This window comes from Rhinolophus sinicus, linkage group LG05 (genome assembly GCF_036562045.2).
Source record: "Rhinolophus sinicus isolate RSC01 linkage group LG05, ASM3656204v1, whole genome shotgun sequence".
Classification (NCBI taxonomy): domain Eukaryota; kingdom Metazoa; phylum Chordata; class Mammalia; order Chiroptera; family Rhinolophidae; genus Rhinolophus; species Rhinolophus sinicus.
In genome coordinates, this window is record NC_133755.1 from 20,983,939 (window position 1) to 21,006,347 (window position 22,409).

The 22,409-nt window shown below is 46.4% G+C and overlaps 1 protein-coding gene across 2 annotated transcripts in view; it reads right to left on the minus strand.

Moving 5' to 3' along the window:
- Positions 1-22,409, minus strand: part of XDH (xanthine dehydrogenase) — a 55,190-nt gene that overhangs the window by 25,134 nt on the left and 7,647 nt on the right. Inside the window, exons 3-16 of one of the 2 annotated variants that reach the window (XM_074331854.1) lie at positions 21,773-21,869; positions 20,410-20,518; positions 17,821-17,947; positions 16,844-16,905; positions 13,587-13,655; positions 13,183-13,272; positions 11,391-11,532; positions 10,063-10,155; positions 9,312-9,463; positions 7,912-8,005; positions 6,465-6,574; positions 4,166-4,350; positions 2,903-3,077; positions 1,380-1,463 (exon numbers count right to left, since the gene is read on the minus strand). In XM_074331854.1, coding sequence (XP_074187955.1) covers positions 1,380-1,463; positions 2,903-3,077; positions 4,166-4,350; positions 6,465-6,574; positions 7,912-8,005; positions 9,312-9,463; positions 10,063-10,155; positions 11,391-11,532; positions 13,183-13,272; positions 13,587-13,655; positions 16,844-16,905; positions 17,821-17,947; positions 20,410-20,518; positions 21,773-21,869 — 1,589 coding nt within the window. The remainder of the gene's footprint in view (positions 1-1,379; positions 1,464-2,902; positions 3,078-4,165; positions 4,351-6,464; positions 6,575-7,911; positions 8,006-9,311; positions 9,464-10,062; positions 10,156-11,390; positions 11,533-13,182; positions 13,273-13,586; positions 13,656-16,843; positions 16,906-17,820; positions 17,948-20,409; positions 20,519-21,772; positions 21,870-22,409) is intronic. The other variant, XM_074331855.1, reaches the window with a different exon arrangement.

The window sequence follows — 22,409 nt, forward strand, 5'->3', positions numbered from 1 at the left end:
AGAATAGAGGAGGCAGGAGTGGAACAGACAAACGCAACAGAAAAGCTCATAAGAAGTAATTGAGAAGGATAGTCGTAGTGTCACCATATACAGGAATAGCAACAACAACAACAAAAAGAGGAACCTAATTGTTCACTCACAGGAGATCAGGTAAATAAATTATGCTATGCTCATACAGAAGACTGAATAGTATACAATATAAACACATATTTTTGTAAAATTTTAATTAGAGGAAAGGGTGCTCATGTTAAGTGTAAACACAGGACATAAAACGTGTGTGTGTGTATAAAATGATTTGAATTTCTTAGGAAAAATAATATATGCCATAAAAGAGTACATACATGCTCATATAGGCATAAATATGGAAAGAAAAAAATAAAATAATTTTTCTCTTGGAATTTGGAGGATTTGCAGTGATTTGTATTTTCTTTACACTTTTCTGTATTTTCCAAAAGGTTCTAACACGTATTCATTTTATAATAAAAATCGTTTTATGTGTTTTTCAAAGTAATAATAATAATAATAATAATGGCTAATATTTATTGACTGTTTACTATATACCAGAAACTATTTATACCATTTACTTTTACTAACATATTTCATCCTCAAAATCATCCAATGATACAGGTGCCGCCATTATCCACATTATAGACATAATTAACATGCCCAAGAGGCACAGAGAAGTAAGGAATTTGTCCAAGTTTACACAGTTATGAAATGGCAATGTTTGGTTTCAAGTCCTGGCAGACAGGGTCAGATCTCATGCATTGGACCGCTACTCTCTAAGGCAGAGATTAATGAATTGTAACCGATGGGTCAAATCTGATCCACTGCCTGTTTTTATAAATAAAGTTTTATTGGGAGACAACACATTCATTTACTTATTATCTCTGCTTTTGCACTACAATGAGAGAGTTGAGTTGTTGATACAGATACTATGTGACCCACAAAATCCAAAATATTTCTAGTAAAAGCTGACCCTTTACCTACTGTGTCTCCAAAAGTTTCTGTTGATAGAAAGTTTTTGTTTTGTTTTGTTTTGTTTTGTTTACATGCTCAAGAGAATTCCTGACATTAATCCCACTGAGGACCCAAAAAATGGATTGAAAGTTTTTTGTTTTCTTTAAGGAACGGATGAAGATGAAAATAATCCCAAGAGGTAAATTTAGGTGAGTAATGGGATAAACAGCTTCATTGACATTTACGTAATTCCCGTTTTCTTCACTGGATACGTATGCACAACAGTAAGGCATAAATATGGAAAGTAAACAAAAATAAGCACCCACATGCAATTCAATAAGGTCATTCACCAACGGTCAGCATCATCTAATGATGTCTGCAGGTGTTCCTGATATTAGCCATGTACTGTAAATACTCACTTGGTAGAATTGGACGTTAGCTGGAGGGTCCTTCTGAAAGACTAACGTGGCACTGGCGAAGGTGGGGTCCAGTCTACCAAACTTCTGTGGAGGCAAAATAACAGAGGTGATCATGACTACTTCTATCATTGATCCCGTCCTTGGTTGTCCCCAACGGTAAAAACAACTGCTTCCCTCATCTCCCCATTTTACAGTCTTCCTAGTATACTGGTTTGATCTATCTCAACATCTGAACATGGGCTCTGACAGTTCAGTATTTAACTACAGCCTCTATTTCTCTCCCACCAGCCCTGCACTATACATAATGAATGGTACATAGTTCCTCCACACACCCAATGGTTCCCTCCTTCCTTCATTTATGCAGACTGTCCTGTGTGTTGGGAATATCATTTCCCCCCAACCGTCCTGGAAAAGTCTTTCTTTTCCTCCTCAATTCTGTGGGAAATATTTAAGGATACAGGAAATGTTCACAATATAATTCAATGGAATCAAGGGGGACGTAAAACTCTACATGCAGTAAACACCCAAATCTATTCAGAAACCGATATATCAGATCAAAAGGAAGGAAGATGATAGATATATCAACAGATGTAAGGAAGGACAAAAAGAAAGAGAGAGAGAGAAAAAACAGAATGACAGACAGATGGGCAGATAAATGTAAGAAAAAGATAAGAGGAATAAGCAAAAATATTACCTGTGGTTTTCTCTAGGACATGAGAGTAGAATAATTTAAATATTTTCTTTACACAATTCTGTTTTTTAAGTTTTCCACAATAAGTTCTATTACTTTTATATTCAGAAAATAAGAGGAATTATGAATGTTTTTAAAAGAGGGATTTTGCCCTGCTGTCCCCCACACCTGTGAAGCCTTCTCTCCTGTTGCTCTCCAATGCTCCAGCTCCTCAGTTGTCACACGAGACTGGCCTTTTTGACTGTTTTCTCCTGCACTAGGCTGCCCCCTAGTGCCTCATGTGATCTTTACCACATAAAAGGTGCAAAATAAATAAAAGCTTGTTGTAGTGAGCCAGTCTCAGGAGCCGGGGTTCACCGCAGCCAGCACCTTCTCCTGAATATACACCTTGTAGTGAGCACATTCCCCCTGGCTGTAGCAGCAACACCTTACATTTCCATCACACTCGACGTCCCCATTCTAACTATAAAACCATGGTCGTATCAGCTACACCGCTGAAGGATCATCCTGCCTACCCTCCTCCCCCTTTTGCAGATTTTATAGCTGAGACTTACAGTCCTGACTATTCAAGTTCTCACATGAGGTAATGACACAACAAAGACAAGAACCCACATCCTGACTCCCAGCCCAGGGCTCTGCCTCTCAGCCCCTCAGCCGGCTCCCATCTACGTGTGGCTCCCTGGGCTGTGTCCCTGGTCCTTGCTCCTCTGTTCTTGGATGCCCAGAGAGAAGCAACTTTACCACCTGGTCCACAGCACTCCCTCACCCAGACCACATCCCCAGACAAAAGGGCTGCAGAGAGCCTGGGCCTTGCCCAGAAGCCTACACTTACATCTTCAGAGTCCTGCTGGCCCAGCTTCTGCAGCACCGTCAGGTAGAACTTGAAGAAGAAGCTGAGGGTGAGTGTGCGTCGGAACTCCAACATGCCACCAGGGGCGTCGGGGGACAGTTTCAGCTCCTCTGCCAGGTCTGCAGTCACCTCCTGTAGCAGCTTTTCATTCCAGAAACTGCCAGAGAGCAGGGTGTGGGAGAGCGCTCCTCTCCAGCCCTCAGAATCACTTGTGTGGAGTGGTGTGCACAGGGCCTCAGAGTCGTATGAACCTTGGTTCAAAATGTGGCTCAGATACTTATGGTTTTGTGACTTTAGGCAAATTACTTAACCTCCTCGGACCTCGGTTTCCTCATCTTTAAAAATAGATGCAATTTTAAAGGACCACAAAAAATAATAGTTAAATCTACTGAGTCCTTACAATATCTTAAGTACATTATATGAAACACCATTTTTAATTCAAATTAAAATTCAGAAAAAATTATCTTACACTCATTTTACCAGTGAGAAAACTGAGGCATGGTTGACTTATGTTCCCTCTCTGGTAAGTGATGGAGCCAGAAACTGGAACCAAGGAGCCGAACTCTGAAGTTAAGCTTTATTTGATGAACATGGTTATTGTAAGAATTACACAGGATAGTGTCAGTGAAGTGCTTGATACAGTTGCTGCTATATAGTGGCCATAGAAGTAGTAGTAGCCATAGTAATAATGACGCAGTACTAATTGCAGTACTAGCAATAGCAATAGTAGTAAGAGCAGCAACAACACTACTAGTAGTAATTTGGCAGCGGCAGATGCGGTACTACTAGTAGTGGTAGAAACAAAAGTAGTAGGTAGTGGTGGTAGTAGTAGTCGATGAAGCAGTGGTAGTAATAGTATAAGCACCAGTAAAACTCAAAGTAGTAGTAGTAGCAGCAGAGCAGCAGCAGTAGCAATACTACTATTAGTAATAATGGTAGTAGTAAGAGCAACAGTATCAGTAGCAACAGTAATAGCAGCTTTGGCTGCATATTAGTAGTCATAGCAGTAGGAACAGTAGCAGCAGTAGTAGCAATGATAATGGTATAACAGCAGGAATACTATTAGTTGCAATACTACTAGCAGCAGTAATCATAGTAGTAGTAGTAGTGACCATGATAATAGCAGTAGCAATAGTGGTAGTGGCAGCAATAGTAATACTACTAGTAGTCAGAGTAGTAGTAGCAGCACCAATAATACGGTAGTTGTAGCAGCAGCAGCAATTTTATTTTGCAGTGAGCTCTTACTGTGACAGCTGCTTCCGAGTGGTCTTGAGTGCTGAGATGGTTCTGTCAGCCATTCCGCCAAAGCAAAGGGCCAGCTCCTTTATGTGTGTGGTTCCTGGCTCGAATAGGACTCTCATGCCACAGGTCACCTTGGCTATGTCATCTTCCCTCCGGGAGGCCTGCTTAAATGCTGAGAAAAACTCGCCCTGAAACAGAACAAAAAGGTACCTGTTTCCCCCCCTGTTTTGCAAGGACTGCAAACGGTGAGCCAGAATCACAGAGATATGAGGTGAGGTAAGAAGATAACACCAGAGCAAATGAGCAAGGAGCTGGTGGGAGGAATCAAAGATCAGGGCATAAGAGACTATCACCTTTTCAGGAGAAGTTCCAGATAACATTCCCAGCAGCTGGGAGGACCAGGATTCCCCCCCTGTTAGTTAGGAAAACTGAAAGTCAGGGACAAAAAGGAATCAGGTGTTCTCAACCAAAAAAACAGCTGGGAGGAGGAAGGGTGCTTTTAGAAAGCCTCCTCCGAGAGCCCCCTCAGCCCTGCCTCAGAGCCCACCCAGCCCCTCAGGGGCTACCTCTTAAGCAGAAAAACTGAGATGCCAAAGGGTGCTTGAAACACATCTTCAGCTTGTGGCCTAGCAGAAACTGACTTGTGTCTCCCACCAGTCAATCGCCTACAGTTAGAAATCTTGCCTCCTGACAGAAAGAATCGCACTAGTGTGAGACCATAACTGCCTTTATGCTTTGACCACACATTCCCCCTGGTCCAAGCCAGACTAGACTGTCTTTGGGGAGAGGAAGAGAGCATGAGTTACTTTCCAGGTAAGAACCATCTGACATCAAGCCCTTTCTGTGTCAGGTTCCACTTGAGGTTTGAATACACCCTGGCACCACAAATTCTGATTCACATCAAATGTAGGAGGTTTAAGGAAATGACAGCACAATGAGGCCTGCCGCTGAGGTCCAACATGGCCACAGGCTTTTGTTTGAAGAAGCTAAAGAGAGCCCTCCTGATGATAAAGCTACTTCAGATTCCTGGTGTCAAATAAGGCCATGGGGCAATGAGCCCAGAATTTTAACTTGGTTCTGCAGCAGAAGTTCCAGCTGCTCACTTGCAGGACTGTGCCAGTCCATGGTGATGTTTCACTGGGTGGCCATGAAATGTCAGTGTCAGGTCGTCAACTGTTCTTTCTTAAAAAATCCTTCCTAGTTCGGGGTATTGAAATCCCCTTTCTTTTAGGAATTTTATTTTGTTAATGTCCCAGCTTGGCAAAATAAAAACTAGGCAGTACTGTGCCCCTTGCTTCTGCCTTTCCCAACCTCATAATTTAAATTATTTTTTTAACTGATCTATGAAATACAAAACTCTGGGAATCACTGCTCACAATGGTCTATAAGGACAAGCTAGAAAATCATGAAGAAATCACCTCAGGGATGTAATTGCTCTAATTTAATTAGCATTCTCATTAAAGAGGTCAAAATTAGCAAGGGCAAAACATGCCTTGAAACACTCATTCAAGCATTAGTTCTGGCAAACCCTCAATACTCTCCTTTATAGCTGCTTCCCGATCCTCTCACTGACCACTTTTCTGAAAGGTTCATCATGAAATGTGTTGCTGCTGAGAGTGGAGAGAACCACGCCAGGTGAAGCTACCACAGGCTCCAAGGAACAAAAGCAAAGCAGCCAGAGGCATTAAGATCTGCCTGAACAAGCCAGAAAACCCGCTCACGAAGCAAAAATCTTCATCCGTGCCAACCCAGGGCAAGGTCAGTGCATAAAGGCCTCGTCAAGCTTAAGGTGAGCGTGTGAGGATCTGACTTACAGGCACCTTCTCCACTCAGCATGCAAACCCCATGCTTCACCAGATGAAACCAAGTCTCCTCTGACCTGGGCAGGAATACTCGAGAGCTGTATGTGTTCTTGACACTGTGTTGCTGGCTACCAGCTGGTGATCTCCTCTGGCTCCCTGACATCTGCCAGGAACCTGATGAATTTTTTTTAGTCCTCACAATAACCTGCCCAGTAGGCAACACTGCCGATTTTACAGATGAAGAAATTAAGGCGCAGAAAGGTGAAATGACTCACTCAGGATCACACATCTAGCTGTCTAGCTTCTTTAAACCATGCCCTGTGTCCCTTACCCTGAAACTCCTCGTTCTCCAGGGAAGAATATGATTGGTCAAAGGCAAAGTTCAGAGACAAGACCATCAATGTTTAAGTTGAGTGGTGCTAAGGTTGGTCCTGAGGCCAACCCTGGTTTCCATGCCTGGAGCCTAGCAGGAGTAGGAGTGACTCGAGCATAGCACTTACCTCCCTGCTATAAGGAATCTCGATGGAAAGCAGTATCTCCTCTGGACCGACCAGGGTCTTTCTATAGCCAGGGAAAAAGGTGTGATCCATCTGAATCGTTTTCCTGGTACCTGTACAGAGGCAAGATGAAGAGGGACCAATGTGAGAGAGCATAAGACAACCCAGCAGGGGGCATCTCCATCCTGGTCTCTGATGCTCACAGTCAGAGGGAATGGATGGCGTAGCTGGGGCCACAGTCCTCCATCTGAAATCCTTAAACAGTGGTTTCTGGTGAATGTTTAACAATCAGTTCTCTGAGGGGAAATGAAAACCCTGATTGGCCAGTTTCTGTGATACAAATACCCCCACAATAGCCAGTTGCAAGCCACCAGAGTGACATCACTGAGTGTGAAGTTGGAAAGAGGATAGCAGAATAGACACAGCAGGTCTGCTATCTTCTGAAAGCCCTGTTTACAAGGTTGGCCATTGGCTGTCTTCTGCGAACTTGGCTCTCGAAGGGTTCACACCATTCCCTGATAAGAATGGCTCACTGGACCTAACTGTTTGTACAAACGACATGGTTTGTATAGAGCACCTGCTTTCCTTCCGTGCATTGGTACTTGTGAAGAAGAGCTATGTGACCAGCCTCCAATGAAAGCTCTAGGTGCTGAGTCTCTAAGGAGCTTCCCTGATAGACTGAAACTTCTTATGTGTTGTCAAGGTCAGTGTTACTAGGAGAATCAAGTGCATCCTGTGTGAGTCCACTGGGAGAAGACTTTGGAAGCTTGTGTCCCCCTCTGGACTTTGCCCCATATGCCTTTTCCCTCTACTGATTTTCCTTTGCATATTCTAGCATAAGTCGCAGCCATGCATACGACTATCTGCTGAGTCCCGTGAATTCTCCTAGCAAGTCATTAAACATGGGGGAGGTGTTGAGGACCCTCTGACAAGGAAAACTGCACCGTAGCACACCATTATATAGCATTTCCACTCTACAGATACAATAGATGGAAGTAATCTCATGACCTTAGACAATAGTAAAATGAAGTGATGTAATTTGGAAGTGGTGAATTTTGAGTGTTTATTATCTTTGTTTCCAATGTAACTTATTGCATTGCAAGTTTATATAATTTAATTTTTAATAATGTCCCTGTCTAACAAATGCTCACAGTCTCCCTGAAAATCCAGCAATCAGCTGTGGTGAGCTGGTGCATTCTGGCTCCAATACCCCACTAGGTAAGGCATCTGGAGAATTCTTAAGGCTTGTTGTGACTCTTAGTAGAGAAATGACCCCGCTTTCCTGGCCCCCAACCTGGGTGCATCTCCCTTATAGCTTCCAGGAATCCTAACCTCAGGACAGCTGGGTCATTGAACTTTGCACTCTGTTTCTCCAGAACATGAGAACATATCTCATGAGACTTTTCTGCCCCCAGGCCCTCTTTCCTGACCTCTGCATGAGACAGCTCACCTCTGGACACGATGGTCAGCTTGGCTCCGCAGGCCATGAACACCGGGTTGAGGTCGGAGATGGGGCTGGCGGTGATGATGTTCCCTCCAACGGACTGAACAAGCAGACAGCATGTGAGAGCCCACCCAGGGAACCCTGGCTCACCCCGCTGCCTCCTGAACACAGGACAGGAGGACGACACCCGCTTGAGGGAGACCTAAGGACCTCCAGCCCCAGTAGATGCAAGACTGGCACAGAGAGAAACTCAGAACAATGTGCCCAACTTGAGACCTGAATGCTTGGAAATGGGTTCCAGCTCTGAAATTCACTGGTCGGTAAATTGGGGTCAGTCCCTCTACATTTGTTTAATTTCACTCAACCTTATTCTGAAAGGGTTAAGGTGGCTTATCCCAGAGGCCAAACAGAGTTAGTCAAACAGAACTAGAAGATAAGATCAAGGAAAAAGAGAAGGAAGCTTTCAGGATGGACAATTTGCTCTAATTTGATCAGAGCTTCCTGGCAACTTGGCAAAGAATGTAAGGAGAAACAGACACAGGGTTCTAATTATTAGGAAAGAGGAACGAAACGAGTTACACAATGAGAACAAATTCTTCCTGGAAGTAGGTTCCAGCTGAGCTTGGAACTCAGTAGAGATTTCTGAGTTGATATCTCATCTACAATTGGAAGTGGCAGGTGACTGGGGTAGGGTGTGGAGAATGGGAGTAGGCTGTTTTGCTATATTCTGGTTTTTGTTTTAATTTTTAACTGAAATCTATGTAATTTTACTAACAATTGTCACCCCAATAAATTTTTTAAAAATTAAAAAAAACAAAAAAACAGTTACCAAAAATCGAATGGAAGGGATAGCTATCCTCTCAATGCCATCAACTCTTATAAGCCTCAAATGGCACAAGGTATGTGAATGCCACCTGCCAGCTGGGAATTTGGGGGCTAGTCTGAAGGCTGATTGTGACAGTCAACAGGTGGACCCCTCCCTCCACTCAGGAAGTCTACTTCCGATTCTCCCCCAGCTCTGAAAGGCGGTCCCCCTCCCTGCTTTGGCTTTTCCCTAACTTATCTCCCATCCATCATCTGACAGCCTCGGCCAAGTTCAGGAAGGCGGTGCCGGAGGCTCCATCTCTCTAACCTCAGGGGGGAAGACTAAGTCACAGAGCCAGTGTTTCTTGGAGTGGCCTACAGACCATCTCCTTCACAAGCACCAGCTGTGCTCACCCCAGCCCTACGGAACAAGAATCTCTGAGGGTGGGACCCAGGAATCTACATTTTAACAAACGTCCCAGGCAATCCGAAGCACAATGTCTGAAGCCCACAGGGTCTGCAGCAGAGGCCAGATTATCCCTCTGACGTGTGAGGAAAAGCCCTGTCCCCAGGACCTTGAGGGTCCCTGAATAGGGACTCACCGCTACAGACTTGACCTGTTTCCCGCCAAACCAGCGGAGCTGCTCCAGGACTCCTTTGAACACTTCTGTTTTGTGTGCAGGAAGCTTGGCAATGGCTTCTTGCAGGGTCTTTTCCACAGAGCTTAGTGTGCAAGCAGCTCCAAAGGTGATACCTGGAAACACGCGTTCAGAATAACAGCAACTCCTTCTCAGCTCAGAAAACGCTTTCATATACAGCTCCTCTGAAGCTTTACAGCACCTGAGTGAGGGTTACCCGGACTGACAGGGATGAGGCAAGTAAGGCCCAGAAAGGTTAAGTGATTCGTCCAACACCACACAGCTAACAAAAGAGCCAGGACTCAACCCCAGGCCTCTTGTCCTACAACCAGAGTGCTCTCTCCTCTAAACCAGTGGATTTCAACCCAATAAAATCCAATCTCTGACAACGAAGTATTGGCTTGTATTTAAAAATAATAATAAAAAGCACCCAAGCACTTCCTTCACTTGTCCCCTACGCCCAGGAGCAATCCTATTGTGTAGACGGCATTGAGAATAACTGTGAAAAATCTCACAGCCCTCACCCACTGGCACCCCTCCACGGGTGCTCAATGGAGGAAGGCAATGGAGTGTGCCCCTTCCTCTGTGCTGGGCATCTGCAGGGCAAGCAGCTGGCAGTGAGAGCCAAAGAGGCTGTCCTGGCATCCGCCATCTCCCCTGGGACGCATCCTCAGCATCCCAGCCCCTTTGTGGGCTCAGGTGAACCTCCCCTTACCCTCTGGGCCATGCTCCACTGAATTCAGCTCAGGGATCCACGTGGGGCAGATGATCACAGGAAACAGCTTGTTCTTAAACTTCGTCTCAATGCCTGGAGAGAAACGGGAAGCCTGACGTTAGAGACCTGCTGTCCTATCGCCATGGCAGGACTCAGCACCTTTTCCCACCTCCGTGCACAGGGTGTATGTGGGGACAGAGCCAGGAGTGCAGTTTCTAGGCTTTCTCCCTCACGTGATGGCTCAGGTAGTAAATGGCCATCAACTGTGATTGGATGGCCATCAGCTGTGGCTCGTTGGCTGTCAGCTGTAACCAGTGAGTCATTGGCCACTAATATAACTGCTGTGGCTATGCTAGCAGCAAATGGGGGCTAGCAAGAAGATGGTGGCTGAGCTAGCAAGAGCAGATTGCAGTTAGCACGGCGGATTGCAGCTAGCAAGTGAGGTTGGTTGGTTGGCAGAGACAAGTGGACAGCGGGTTGCGGATTGTGTGGCTCCTGCTTCCTTTGTCTCCAATTCAGCCACCAGCAAGACTACAGTAGTATGACTCCCCCATCTATGGCTCCGTGGGTGTTCCTTTTTGGCCTCACCATATCCTGCATTCTTATGTGGGGAGCGGCACCAGGGACCCCGCGTGACACCTTGCATGACACTGTATGACATATTCACAATCGTAACATGCTCTGTGTATGTTTCAGGACAAAAAGTGCAGTGGGCGAAAGGCAGGATTAAGTGTGGTCTGCACACTATCAGCCCAAAAACTGGTATGTGTCTGTGTGTGTCCGTGCGCGCATGTGTGTTTGTGTTTAAAACAGTATTAGAAAACACAGGACATTAAAATATGTCAGTAACCCTCCTAAGCACTTCATATATTTTAATTCACTTAATTCTCACAAAAACCCTATGAGATACAGTTTTTCTGTTTATAGATTAAGAAACTGAGACACAGGAAGGTTAAGTTTCTTGCCCAAACTACACAGATAAGAGAGGACACATTTCAGTACTTAAGCTATTATTCAACTCAGGGTGTAACAGTAATAAGAACACAGAAGTCTAACATTCAGACTGTGGGGACAGAGCCAGGAGAGCAGTTTCCAGGCTCTTGGCCTCACGTGGAAAGGTGCTGGCTCAGGTAGTAAATGGCTGTCAGCTGTGATGGGAACATGTGGTAGGGGAGGAGAAATTATGTTTCCAAAGACACACAGCCAACAAGGAGTTGAACAAAGTATGTGTGACTCCAAAACCGGGGGTTGTGCAGGAATTCAAGTGTCCAGGACTCCGTATGGGTCCCAGGCACCCAGGCAGTCCCCAGTGCTTCCCAGGCCCTTACCTATCTCGGTGTTCCCCACCACCAGCTTGGCCTCGGGGTGCTGGGCTTTGAGGTCCAGGAGCTCCTTCAGGGTTGCGGCTTGGATCCAGGTCACACGCTCCCCTTCAAAACGCAGCTGCTTCTGAGGAGCATCTTTCAGCCTCTGGAAAATGCAGTTTTCTTACTGTGCTGTCTCCTTCCTCCCAAGGCCATTACCATTGCCCTTGCTCTAAGTCCACAGTGGGACCAAGTCTTCTACTGACTTGTTTAATTCTGAATTCAGAATGAAAATACACGTCGGCTAGAAGTGAGAGGAACTACTACGGATTGAGGCAGGAACTAGGTTACAATTATTATATATGTTATTTCTCTGAGTCTTTAGAAGGCATCAGAGAAGAGTGAGCCCCACCTGATACAGGTAAAGGAGGAAACTGGGGGTCAGAGAAGTTATGTGACTAGCCAAAGGTCACAAGGCAACCTAAACTGTGCCACACTCTCTCCAGCAGGTGCAGTGGACAAGGTGTAGGAGGAAACGGGCTGCAAAGAAAGAGGGATCAAAGGGAATGCAACAGAGCTGCTCCCAGGGCATGCGAGGTGATGCTGGCTGAGAGAGAATTCCAAAATCAAGTTGACAGTGTTTTCAAGGTTGTACAATCCAGAGAAAGGCATTCTGGCAGCCTGCCACAAAGCCCTTTCTGGCCTCTGAATTCATAAGGCAAACTTCATGTGCTCGACAGCCCTGGAGAAATCTGCACTTGAGAAGCTCTAAGAGTGACTCGATTCTTTACTTACCATAAATGTTGGAGTAAAGGAGCAGAATCATCTAGGTGAGACAGTAGTTGTGAGAGGTGTCCTTAAAACAGAGCATGGATTGTGGCCTTGGAGTAAACTCTCTTTTTCTGTGTGTTTATGTGTTTTTTAAATAAGTGGACTGCTTACAGGAGAAGAATGGGTTGCTTGGGTTGGGTATGGGGTAGCTGATGTATTAGATGTAGCCAGGAGGTCGGCAAATACTTCTAGAGCACCTGTCATATTCAAGAGAGATTCATTTCCTGTCCTCAGAGTGACATATGTGAGAAGGAGAGAAATGTGGGTCCCTGTGGGAGTATGTGACAGAGGGACTTGACCCCTGGGTGTCAGAGAAAAGAAGGCAAATTCCGACTGAAACCTAAAGGACAAGGAGAATACAGAGTTCCCAGTGCGCATGAAATAAAGCGAGTCTCCAGGAGCTCATGGTAACATAGGGAAGGAGCATGAGGACTGTTTTTACAAGAGAAGGAGCTAGGAGGTGGGATTCCAAGCCAGCTGCCTGTGTCCTCCAAGACACAGAACTCAGGCCGACATCAATCAATCACACAGAACAGACCACCCAAAGCCTATTGAGCAAAGAGGTTGCATTATGGCCACTCCTGTAATTAAACCTATTACAAACTAGTCACAGGCTGTAGCTTCCAAAAGTTAAAGGTAAACCTGACCCATTCTTCTTCTACCTTGCAGAAGTTCCCTATAACAAGAAATTTTCCATGGAAACAAGATATACATATAAACCCCGACGGGAGGAGGGCGTCTCTCTTCCCCTAGTGATTAGAGACCACCGCTCTGTCTGCGGGGTGGCCTTTCTTTTATTACTTACTCTGCTAAATAAACTTACTTTCATTTAAAACTCTGTATTATCCCTCATGTTTGAATTCTTTCCCATGTGAATCCAAGAACTTTCTTAACCCAGGGCTTGAGTCCCCACTCCGGGGAATTGGTGTCACCAGCATCAAGGGCACAGAGTCTTAGTTGGGCCTTTGCCTGGGGCATCACCTACCAGCAATTCTGGGGGGAAGATGGGCTCTTGGGTAGAATCCATGGGAATGAACTTCTCTGTGTTGAATAAAGATGGTGAGAGAATGACCTGCTGAGAAAGGGAACAGATGTGTTGGTACAATATCTCTTCCTTTAAAATGTCCCATAGGATTGATCCAGGCTGTCCAAGCGTGCTCATTCACAGACCCCCGCAGGCTGTAGAAAGACTGGCACCTCCTGGAAGGCAGGAACAAGGAGGTCTTCTTGCAAGGGCCCCCAGGGTTAATGTGCATATTGACCACCCTCTTAGTCTGGGCATAACTGCTTTCTTTTTAGCCACCACTGCCAAGAGCATAGAGAGAGTCCACCAGCTCCTTTGATCTGCGATTGGCCCCCAGACTTCCAGGCAGAGGAGGACCCACTTACCATGTGGTCTTTCTTCTGGTTCATACAGCAGTTTGGGTTGTCTTTATTTCCTCCACAGCATCCACCATCCTAGAGAGATGACCAACATTCACACAAAAATATTTGCAAAGAGTTTTTACAGAAGCTAAAGAACCTACATTATTAATGTCCAATGAAATCTAGCTCTGACACCTATGCCCACATCAATAGAAATAGCACACACTTAACCCATTCCACTTGACTTCGCATAGAGGTAAGGCCTCTGCTTTAACTTTTTTCTTGCATGGTTAATGGAGAATAAATAACTCAAGAATAAACAAATAGGATCTCTCCTGGAAGCAGCAGGGGAATTTAAGAAAATTTCTCCATAAAGATAGGTCCTACTTTATCAAAACATAACTTTATGCCCATTTTCCCTCTTTAGTGCTCCTTCCGTAGAAAGCCTCTGTGACAGAAATTCCCATTTGGTTTTGTGAGCATTCAAGAGCCTTTATTTCTAGATCAATGAGTTCTGTGGAGCTTGGCTGGGTGCCCCCCATGCTGGGGTTTTTGTGGGGCTCCTGACAAGGATGTCCAAGACCAGTGCTGGGTCCAGGGATGTGTCCAGCCTGTGTGCTTGATGGCCTCACCAATGCTTATGCACACTTCTGACCAGAAAGCCAAGCATTCTTTATTCCTCACTGTGGGCCAGTTCTGGAGGAAGGGTACAGGTCTGATGACCCACACCGATGAGGAAAGGACGTGCTCAGAACCTCTCAGGATGCCAGCGGCAGAGCACAGAGTAGAGGATCAACGCGCCAGGGAAGGGGTGTGTTCACCTGACTGATCTGCCCCACGAAAGCAGGAATATCAGCTGAGGACCTCAGGACACGCTCCAGAATCAGAGTTGTGCTGACGGGCAAAAGTGGGGAAAACCCAGGCACACCCCAGACACATTTCCAGAGCGGCCAATTAATTCCTGGAGGAACAGGCCAGGGCAGACCTTCTGCATATGAATTACACCATTTCATGCTGACATTTCCCAAAGGATGAGTCACAACCCACTAGTGTTCCCAAGAAAGCGCTCAGAGGGCCATGGGGCCAAAGATGAGGTCTTTGGAAACCTGAAAGGACTGTCAGACTTGGCACTGGGAGAGAAACCCCCCGGCCTCGACCCCCTGCACACGCTGCCCTGCGGGCAGACCTCTCCTGCATTCACAGCTTCGCCATTGGATCTCAGAGCTGCTCGATTTTGGACCTCCCCGCCACCACCTTGCCCTTCTTCTTTCTATTTAGACAGAAAAGGAGAGAGAAAAGAAGGTTCCTCTAGTGCCTCTTTTCATCTTTCTTCTTGGAGAAGGAGTGATGCAGGGGAATCAGCAGGACCTAAGTATGAGCAGAAACTGCATAGGGTAACAGAGCAGCCTCACTGACCCAGTCTTTGCGGCGGGGGAGGGGGGCATGTATTTCACGGAAGGACATTTTCCAGATAATTAAAACGCCAGCACATTCTTACTTAGATCTTTTTCCTTGATAATTCATTGATGTGTCCATGACATAAGTTATTGTGATGGACAATGTGTCACTGTCCTCATGGTCTACTGAGCTTGGAGATGGCAGTTTTCCCCCTGGAGAGACTTCCACTGTTCTCAGTAGGCTAAGACTGCTGAGCTCATGCTCAGTTTTAGGATTCCTCCATTTCCTTCCTTGCTACTGGATGGACCCTGTCATTTCTTGCTGTGGACCGTGAGCCTCCCTCCAGCAGATTCTCCTCACCCTTTTCTAGTATGTGCTCTGGGCATGAAAACGTGATAACCAGGTGTCTTAGAACTGGGTAAAATGATAATTAATAGGCTGTGAATCGAGGCTCAGGGGTCTCTAATGAGTAATGTAGTGAGCTTCTCCGCACACTCTGTGCAGGTCATTTCGGCTGCTCAGAGCACTCTGCTGCGCTCTGCTCTGCTCTGTGAGCCACGGCCAGGCAGCTGGCCTGAGGGAAGCACTGCTGTTCAACGGAATCAGGAACCAGCTCACCCACGGGAAAGAGCACTGCTGTACACTCAAAAGGCTTTCTCTTTTGAGAAACTAGAAGGACTGGTGAGATTGTATATCTGGGAGAAGTCTCCTGTGAAATAAGTTTGTGGACAAAATTAAGAATTCCTGGTTCTCACGGAAGCTGAACCATTTATAAGGATCAAATACTGTTCATGGAAGAAATGTACCAGCCTCATAATTTAGTTGCCATTTACTGAATACTTAAGATATGTCCAGTATTGTTCTAAGGGGTTTACAATAAGTGCTTTCAACGAACACTACAAGGTAGGTATTATTATAATCCCCATTTTAGAAACAAGGAAATTTGCCCAAGGTCATGCATTAGTTAAGTGATGAATGGGATTTGAACCCAGGTCTGCAGACTCTGAATCTGAGCCTTCAGTCGTTTTCAATTAAATCCACACCTTTTAGTTCCTTACCAGGGTGTGGTGTTTCCCATCCTTAAAATTCTCATTTCCTTCTCCACCCCTTTGGAGTTACTTAGATGAGACACTCCTTTTCGTAATGCATCAACCCTATAGATCTGTGAAAAGCACAGGAGTCTGTGATTCTATTCTCAACCTTGAATCAAACTGAGATGACACAGCATGACTGGAGTCAGAATCAAGCTCAGCCAGTTGGAGAATCAGGCAATTATCTGGACAGACTAAGCCAAGAAAGGAGAGGCCAGCCTCTGCCTTCCTCACCAGATGGCAGGTGTGTATCTGTGCTTATATAGGCGATGCCCATACACCCTGCCTGTGGCTTCTCACTCAGAGTTCTATGAACACTGCCAGAGTTCAAAAGCTGTCTGGAGACTGAGAAGCAGTTCCATAAGCCCAGCAGAGTGTCAACTGCAGAAGGCAGCGGGAGAGGAAAGGAGGAGGGGCGCGGGTGTTGAGTCAGGTTGGGTTATTACACGCCACATTCAGCACCTGTACCATGGGCTGAGTGTGCCAGTCTCCTGAAAAGCTGACAAGCACGAATGCCCTGGGGGAAGTTAGGCTTTTGGCACCATGCCTCTTCCAGGACTGGTTCTCCAGGCTTTCCCTGAAGGAAAGTTCTCAAGCTATTGATGAGAAACCCTGTCTAAGAACGGCAGAGTACACTGCCCATGCCAGGTATTTGCAGCTTGAGAACCTGCTAGCTGGCCAGGTTATCTCTCTTCTCTGTAATCCAGAATCTCTGGCATCTCTCCAGCTGTGATTTCCTGAGTGTTGCTACATTAGAAGCAGGGCCACTGCTGTCCTGGGGCCCCCACTTACCCTGGCGAAGGTCCGGAAGCCCTGGAGGATGGGTCGGTAGCCTGTGCAGCGACACAGGTTTCCTGTGGGCCAAGAAGAGAGCTTCAATGTCTGCACTGGCGCCAAGGGCAGGTGAGGGGTTTGTGGCTTGGCTCCTGGCTCAGTTAGATGCTCTCTTTGCATACTCTGTTTTCTCTGCCTAGAATGCCCTTTTCCTCCTTCTACTACTGACTTGAAAACACCTATCACTTCTTCCAGGAAGTCTTCCCAGAATGCCCACACAGATTCAGGTGCCCCTCCTAAGAGCTCCCACGATACCTAGTCAGTTTTATGAGTGAGATTATCAAACTATATTATGAACTCTCTTCTTCGGAGTGGGAACTCCTTGAGAGTAGGTATTGTATCTTTCATCCCTGTGTCCCTTGTGCTCTAGGTAGTGCATGACATATGATACAACTCAGTATAACTGAATAAATGATGCACTGAAATGGTGAATGGATGGGGAGACTTCTCTATTCAATTCAGAGGGACAGACAGCTGGCCCAGGCTCCTGGGTCCATTCACAGAGGCAAAGTGGGAATCCATGTCTGCCCAAGGCTCAGAATCATGCCGCCTCCCTCATATGTGGCCTTTGCCTTCAGAATGCTATTCTGCTGAAACCTGACAGGGAAGGAAACAATATCACTAGCCCCTGTGGAGTTCTCCAAATAATCTCCTCCTATGCCAGCCACCCACTGCCACGCTATCCCACTGTAGATGAAGGGCAGGCAGACACCTCGGGAAGACAAACACTAAGTCAGGCAATCTAAGGATGTCTCCAACCCACCTGAGTATTCTTCAAATTAAGAGATGGCCAACCTTCCGGCAGATCTTAGCCACCATGTTGGGGTGGCCTGAGCCTTTCCTCCAGAGGGCAGTGCCTCGGACTCTTAGCCCTTTCCTCGCATCCACTCGGGCCCTGTCCTGATTCCACAGAGCCCCATTTGCATCCCCCATACCTTCGACAGCATCCTCGATCTCCTCCATGGTGGGTTTGGGCTCGTTCCGAAGCAGCGTGTACATGCTCATGACCATGCCAGGGGTGCAGAACCCACACTGGGAACCATGGCATTTGGCAATTCTCTCCTAAAAGGGACAGATGGCATGAACCCCTCTCAAACTCCCTACATGCCTCAGCTGGAGCCAGGCCATGTCAACAGGCAGTGTGGAGGAGCAGTCACTGCACAGTCAAATCCTAGTGCCACCACTTACCAACCATGACCTTGGTTATGCTACCAAACCTCTCTGAGCCATTAATCCTTCATCTGTATGATGTGGACCATCCTAGTACTTGCCTCCAGAGCTATGGTGAGGAGTCAATGAGATAATTCACATTAAATGCTTAACATTATACCCGGCACTTAGTGGGCAGTCAACCAGTGTTAGTTATTAGTAGGAAAGTCCCTTCAAAGAATGGCAAATAAAAATAATAATAATAAATAAAAAATTAAAAAAGAATGGCAAATATTAGAGCTAGAAGGGCCTTCTTTTAGTTCTTTTATTATTTTTTTTAATTAAACTTTATTGGGGTGACAATTGTTAGTAAAGTTACATAGATTTCAGGTGTACAGTTCTGTATTACATCATCTATAAATCACTTTGTGTGTTCACCACCCAGAATCAACTCTTAGAAGGGACTTCTTACCCTTCCTTGCATTCACTGAACAGAGGAGGAAGCAAGTCCAGAGTTTAAAAGATTTATCCAAGGACATGCATGGTGAATGCCAAGAGCTGTGTCATGTTCTTCTAACTACACTACCCCACCATCCAACTCAACCAGCATTTATTAAGAAAAACCAAGTGCATCTTATTCCAAACTAGAACACCACTGTCTTCTTAAATGAAGGAAACTCTTGAAGTCCACTGAGGAAATAAGAATTGGCAAAAGAATCCTATAATATAGAATTTGCTAAACGCATTGAATGTCACAGAAGTTACATTCAAACCTGCAAGATTTTTAATTACAAGGAGATTCTCCACATCTTATTTTTTGTTTTTGTCTCTTGGGTACTTACGTTAAGTAAAAGTATTAGATAACTGTATTCCCAGTGCCTAGCATATATATTCATTCATTTTATGAATATTTACTGAGAACAATTGAGTGCAGGAATGGTTAAAGCACTGGGGACAGGACAGTAAAGAAAGGAGATGGGGTCCCTGGTCTCATGAAGGTCATGTCCTCCCCGTAGGGGAAATAGTGACCCCCCAAAAAAATAACAAAGATCGAGAAAGTTGCAGGTGGAAGTCAGTGTTAGGCAGAGAATTAGTACAGGACGACAGGACCCAGAGTGACTACTGGCTACTCAAGTGGTCAGAAATGATGGCTCTGAAAAGCTGACCTTTCAGTTGAATTTAATAACACAATTTGGATCAAGGAAGAGTGTATTCCAGACGGAGGGAACAGCAAGGACAAAACCCCTGAGCACAGCAAGTGCACAGCCAGGTGCGCCAGAATCACGGAGAGGCCAGTGCAGCTTGAACTCGCCGGGATGAGAGAAATCCTGGGGGAATAGGCAGCAGCCAGACATGCAGCTCCTCGTGAGCCATGCTAGGGATCAGAACTTGCATTCTGGGCGTGATGGAAAGTCATTAGGGAATTTTCAGCAGGGTGTGATAAGATCTAACTTAGGTTTTAAAGAATCACTTGAGCTTTTGAGTGGGGAATGGGCTGGAGGGGGCAAGAGTAGAAACAGGGGACAAGGACATCGTGTGGTCCAGTCAATGGTTGCTCGGACTAAGCAGTAATAGGGCAACTGAGAGAAAATGAAGGTTTCACTGTAGGATTTGGAAGTAGCTTAGACACTGCTTCGGATGGAGTAGGGGTGGTGTATGAGACAAAGAAGCAAAGGTGACTCCTAGATGTTTCTCTTGAGCAATTGGGTGGATGCTTTTGCCATTGACTCAGGTGGAGGAAGACTAGGGAAGGAAGAAGTCTGGAAAGAATAGGGTTTTGTTAAGTTTGAGATTAGACATTCATATATTGATGTCACGTAAGCAGTTGGAAATATGACTCTAACCTCTGAGTTGCTGTCAAAGCTGAAGATATAAATGTGAGTGCCATTCGCATCCAGATGGTATTAAGCTCACCTACGGAGAGTGTGAAGATGGAGAAGGGGAGGGGCCCAGCCAGGGAGCTGAGAGGTACAATGGGATTGCCATTCAAGGGAACAGGGAGTAGGTGGGCTTCTTATCAAGGGGCACGGAGCTTTTGGAATCATGACTCTGGGGAGACACAGGGCTTCCTAAGCACACTTAGGCACAAGCTAAGGAAGTTCACCCAGCCCTCCTCCCTCCAGTTCTGCTGCAGCTGGACGGCCCAGTCATCAGATCCAATGGACCTCTTGGTTTTCTGGGGGTCATGAAATGTTACATCCACCCTAGACACAGGAGGAAGCGTGAGGCTTGGGCGCCTCCTCTCTGTGCCTCACAGCGCCTCCCCTTGGAGGTGATGAGGAAGTGGCCAGGCCAAAGGTCTCCTTTGCCCAGGCACAAACACTCAGCTCCACAACCCAGGGCAAGTCTGCTACCTTGTCATGAGCTCTGGTTACCTGCACAGGATGCAGCCTCGACTTGGTGCTTCCTATTCCTTCCACAGTCGTCACGGCAACATGGTGCAAAGAACAGATGGGGGCCAGGCAGGCATTGACAGAAAAGTGGCTGCAAGCTCAGATTAAGGTCATTCCATTGTCCACTCAGGTCATCTGAGGGCGTGGGACACTTTGTGATGCTGTATATCATTTCTCTTCACTCTACATTATGTTCTTGTCTCTTCTACAGGTGTCCTCGCCCCTCCACCCAAGACTCTGGGTTAGGGACAGAAGAAGCTCTCCCCACAGGCGAGGCCTGAGCCCCTTCAGAGCCCTGGAGGGGTCAGGAACCATCAGTGAACCCTAGGCCTCCGAACTGGAGCGAGGGATCCAGGGTCACTTTCACCAACCTCTTACTCAGCTTGACCTTGGAGGCTGAGTCAAGAGGAAGTTTCTGGCAGGTTCCAGGCCCAACGTGTGCTCCTCCGTCTGCAGGCCCTTCCTTAGCCTCTTCAATTTCAGAACCTCCTGGCATTTTTGATTCCCTGCTTTTACCCACCTCTATTTCTGCCAATCCCCTGGGAGGGCAGAATCCCCAGGGAACATGAGACATCACCTCCTCAGATAGAGCTTGCTCACATCCATTCTTTTATTCACCACTCATTCACTTATAAAACGAACATCAGTGACTGAGAGCCAACCATATGCCAGGCACTCTGGGAGGGCTGAGAAGTAAATGTGAATAAGATAAAAATCTCTGTTCTTTAATAGGTTGTGATCAACCCAGGAAAACAGAAGCCACCCTGAAGATGCAATTTAAATATCTTATGGTAAGTGTGTCAGAAGAGCTGTGCACAGGACATTATGGGATTAAGGACACCTAACCCAATCTTGGTAGATTAAGGAAGGCTTCCTGGAGGAGGTGATATTTTGCCCAGTCTTAAAGAGTAAGTAACAGCTATGTAGGAAAGTTCTGGAAGTATGAATACTCAAGAAAACTTAGGAAACAGCTTATGCCAAGACTGAGAAATGAAAGGGCATGGTGTGTTAGATGTTCACAATTGTCTCTGAATGAATAATAGAGTGCTGGGCCCATAAAGAGAAACTGGAGAGGAAAGGTGGGGCATACTGTGAAGGGCTTCCTGTGCTAAGCAAAGACACTGGACTTTATCCTGGGAGAAACTGAGACCTGTTGAAGGATTTCACGGGATGTGAAAAGAATGTGGGTTTTAGAAAGGTCACGTGTGCGCACGCATGCGCGCAAATGCTTCTGCACACACACACACACACACACACACACACACACACTCACCCACTTACTCACTCACAAGCTGACCCCTATCACAGTCCTCACACGAGCAGTCAGCCAGCAGACAAAGGATACACGATCTTGTTCTGGAGATGATCATACTTGGAAAGCATCACGGTGCAAGCCCCACAGCCCCCTTCTCCACAGCCCAGCTTGGTCCCGCTGAGCCCCACTGTATAGCCAAGGGTTAAGGAACATGAACTGAGAGAAAGAGCCTTTGCTGGGCTGCCAGGAAGTGTGTGGGTCGAGCTGTGAGTGTAGAGCCATCTATGGCCACACACAGGCTCAGGGAGGCAGCAGACACACATGGCTTCCTCATTCAGAGACTGTAGTGCACGCTGAGGAGACAGGGAATGAGGCCATCTCCACTCCCCTGAAGGAGAAAGGCATCCGAGACCCGTCGGACAGTACCCAAGTATCACCCCTGCGACTTGAGGTCCAGGACTGGAACATTAGTCCTGGAGACTTTTCTTGAATCTTCTCGCACGATAGGTCCCCAACCCCGTGATCTCCCTGGGCAGGTGAATCGGGCCCCTCAAAGTCTGAGCATGTGGGGCAGGCCTCACAGCCCCCCAGTTGGCCTGCAATGAAGCCACTTGGGCCAGAGTGAAACATCCATCTGGTCTGGGATTTGCTGAGTCCAGGCTTTTCACCTTGTACCTTTGGGGCCGATGATATCTGGGGACCCAAATTAGGGCTGAACCAGGGCTTT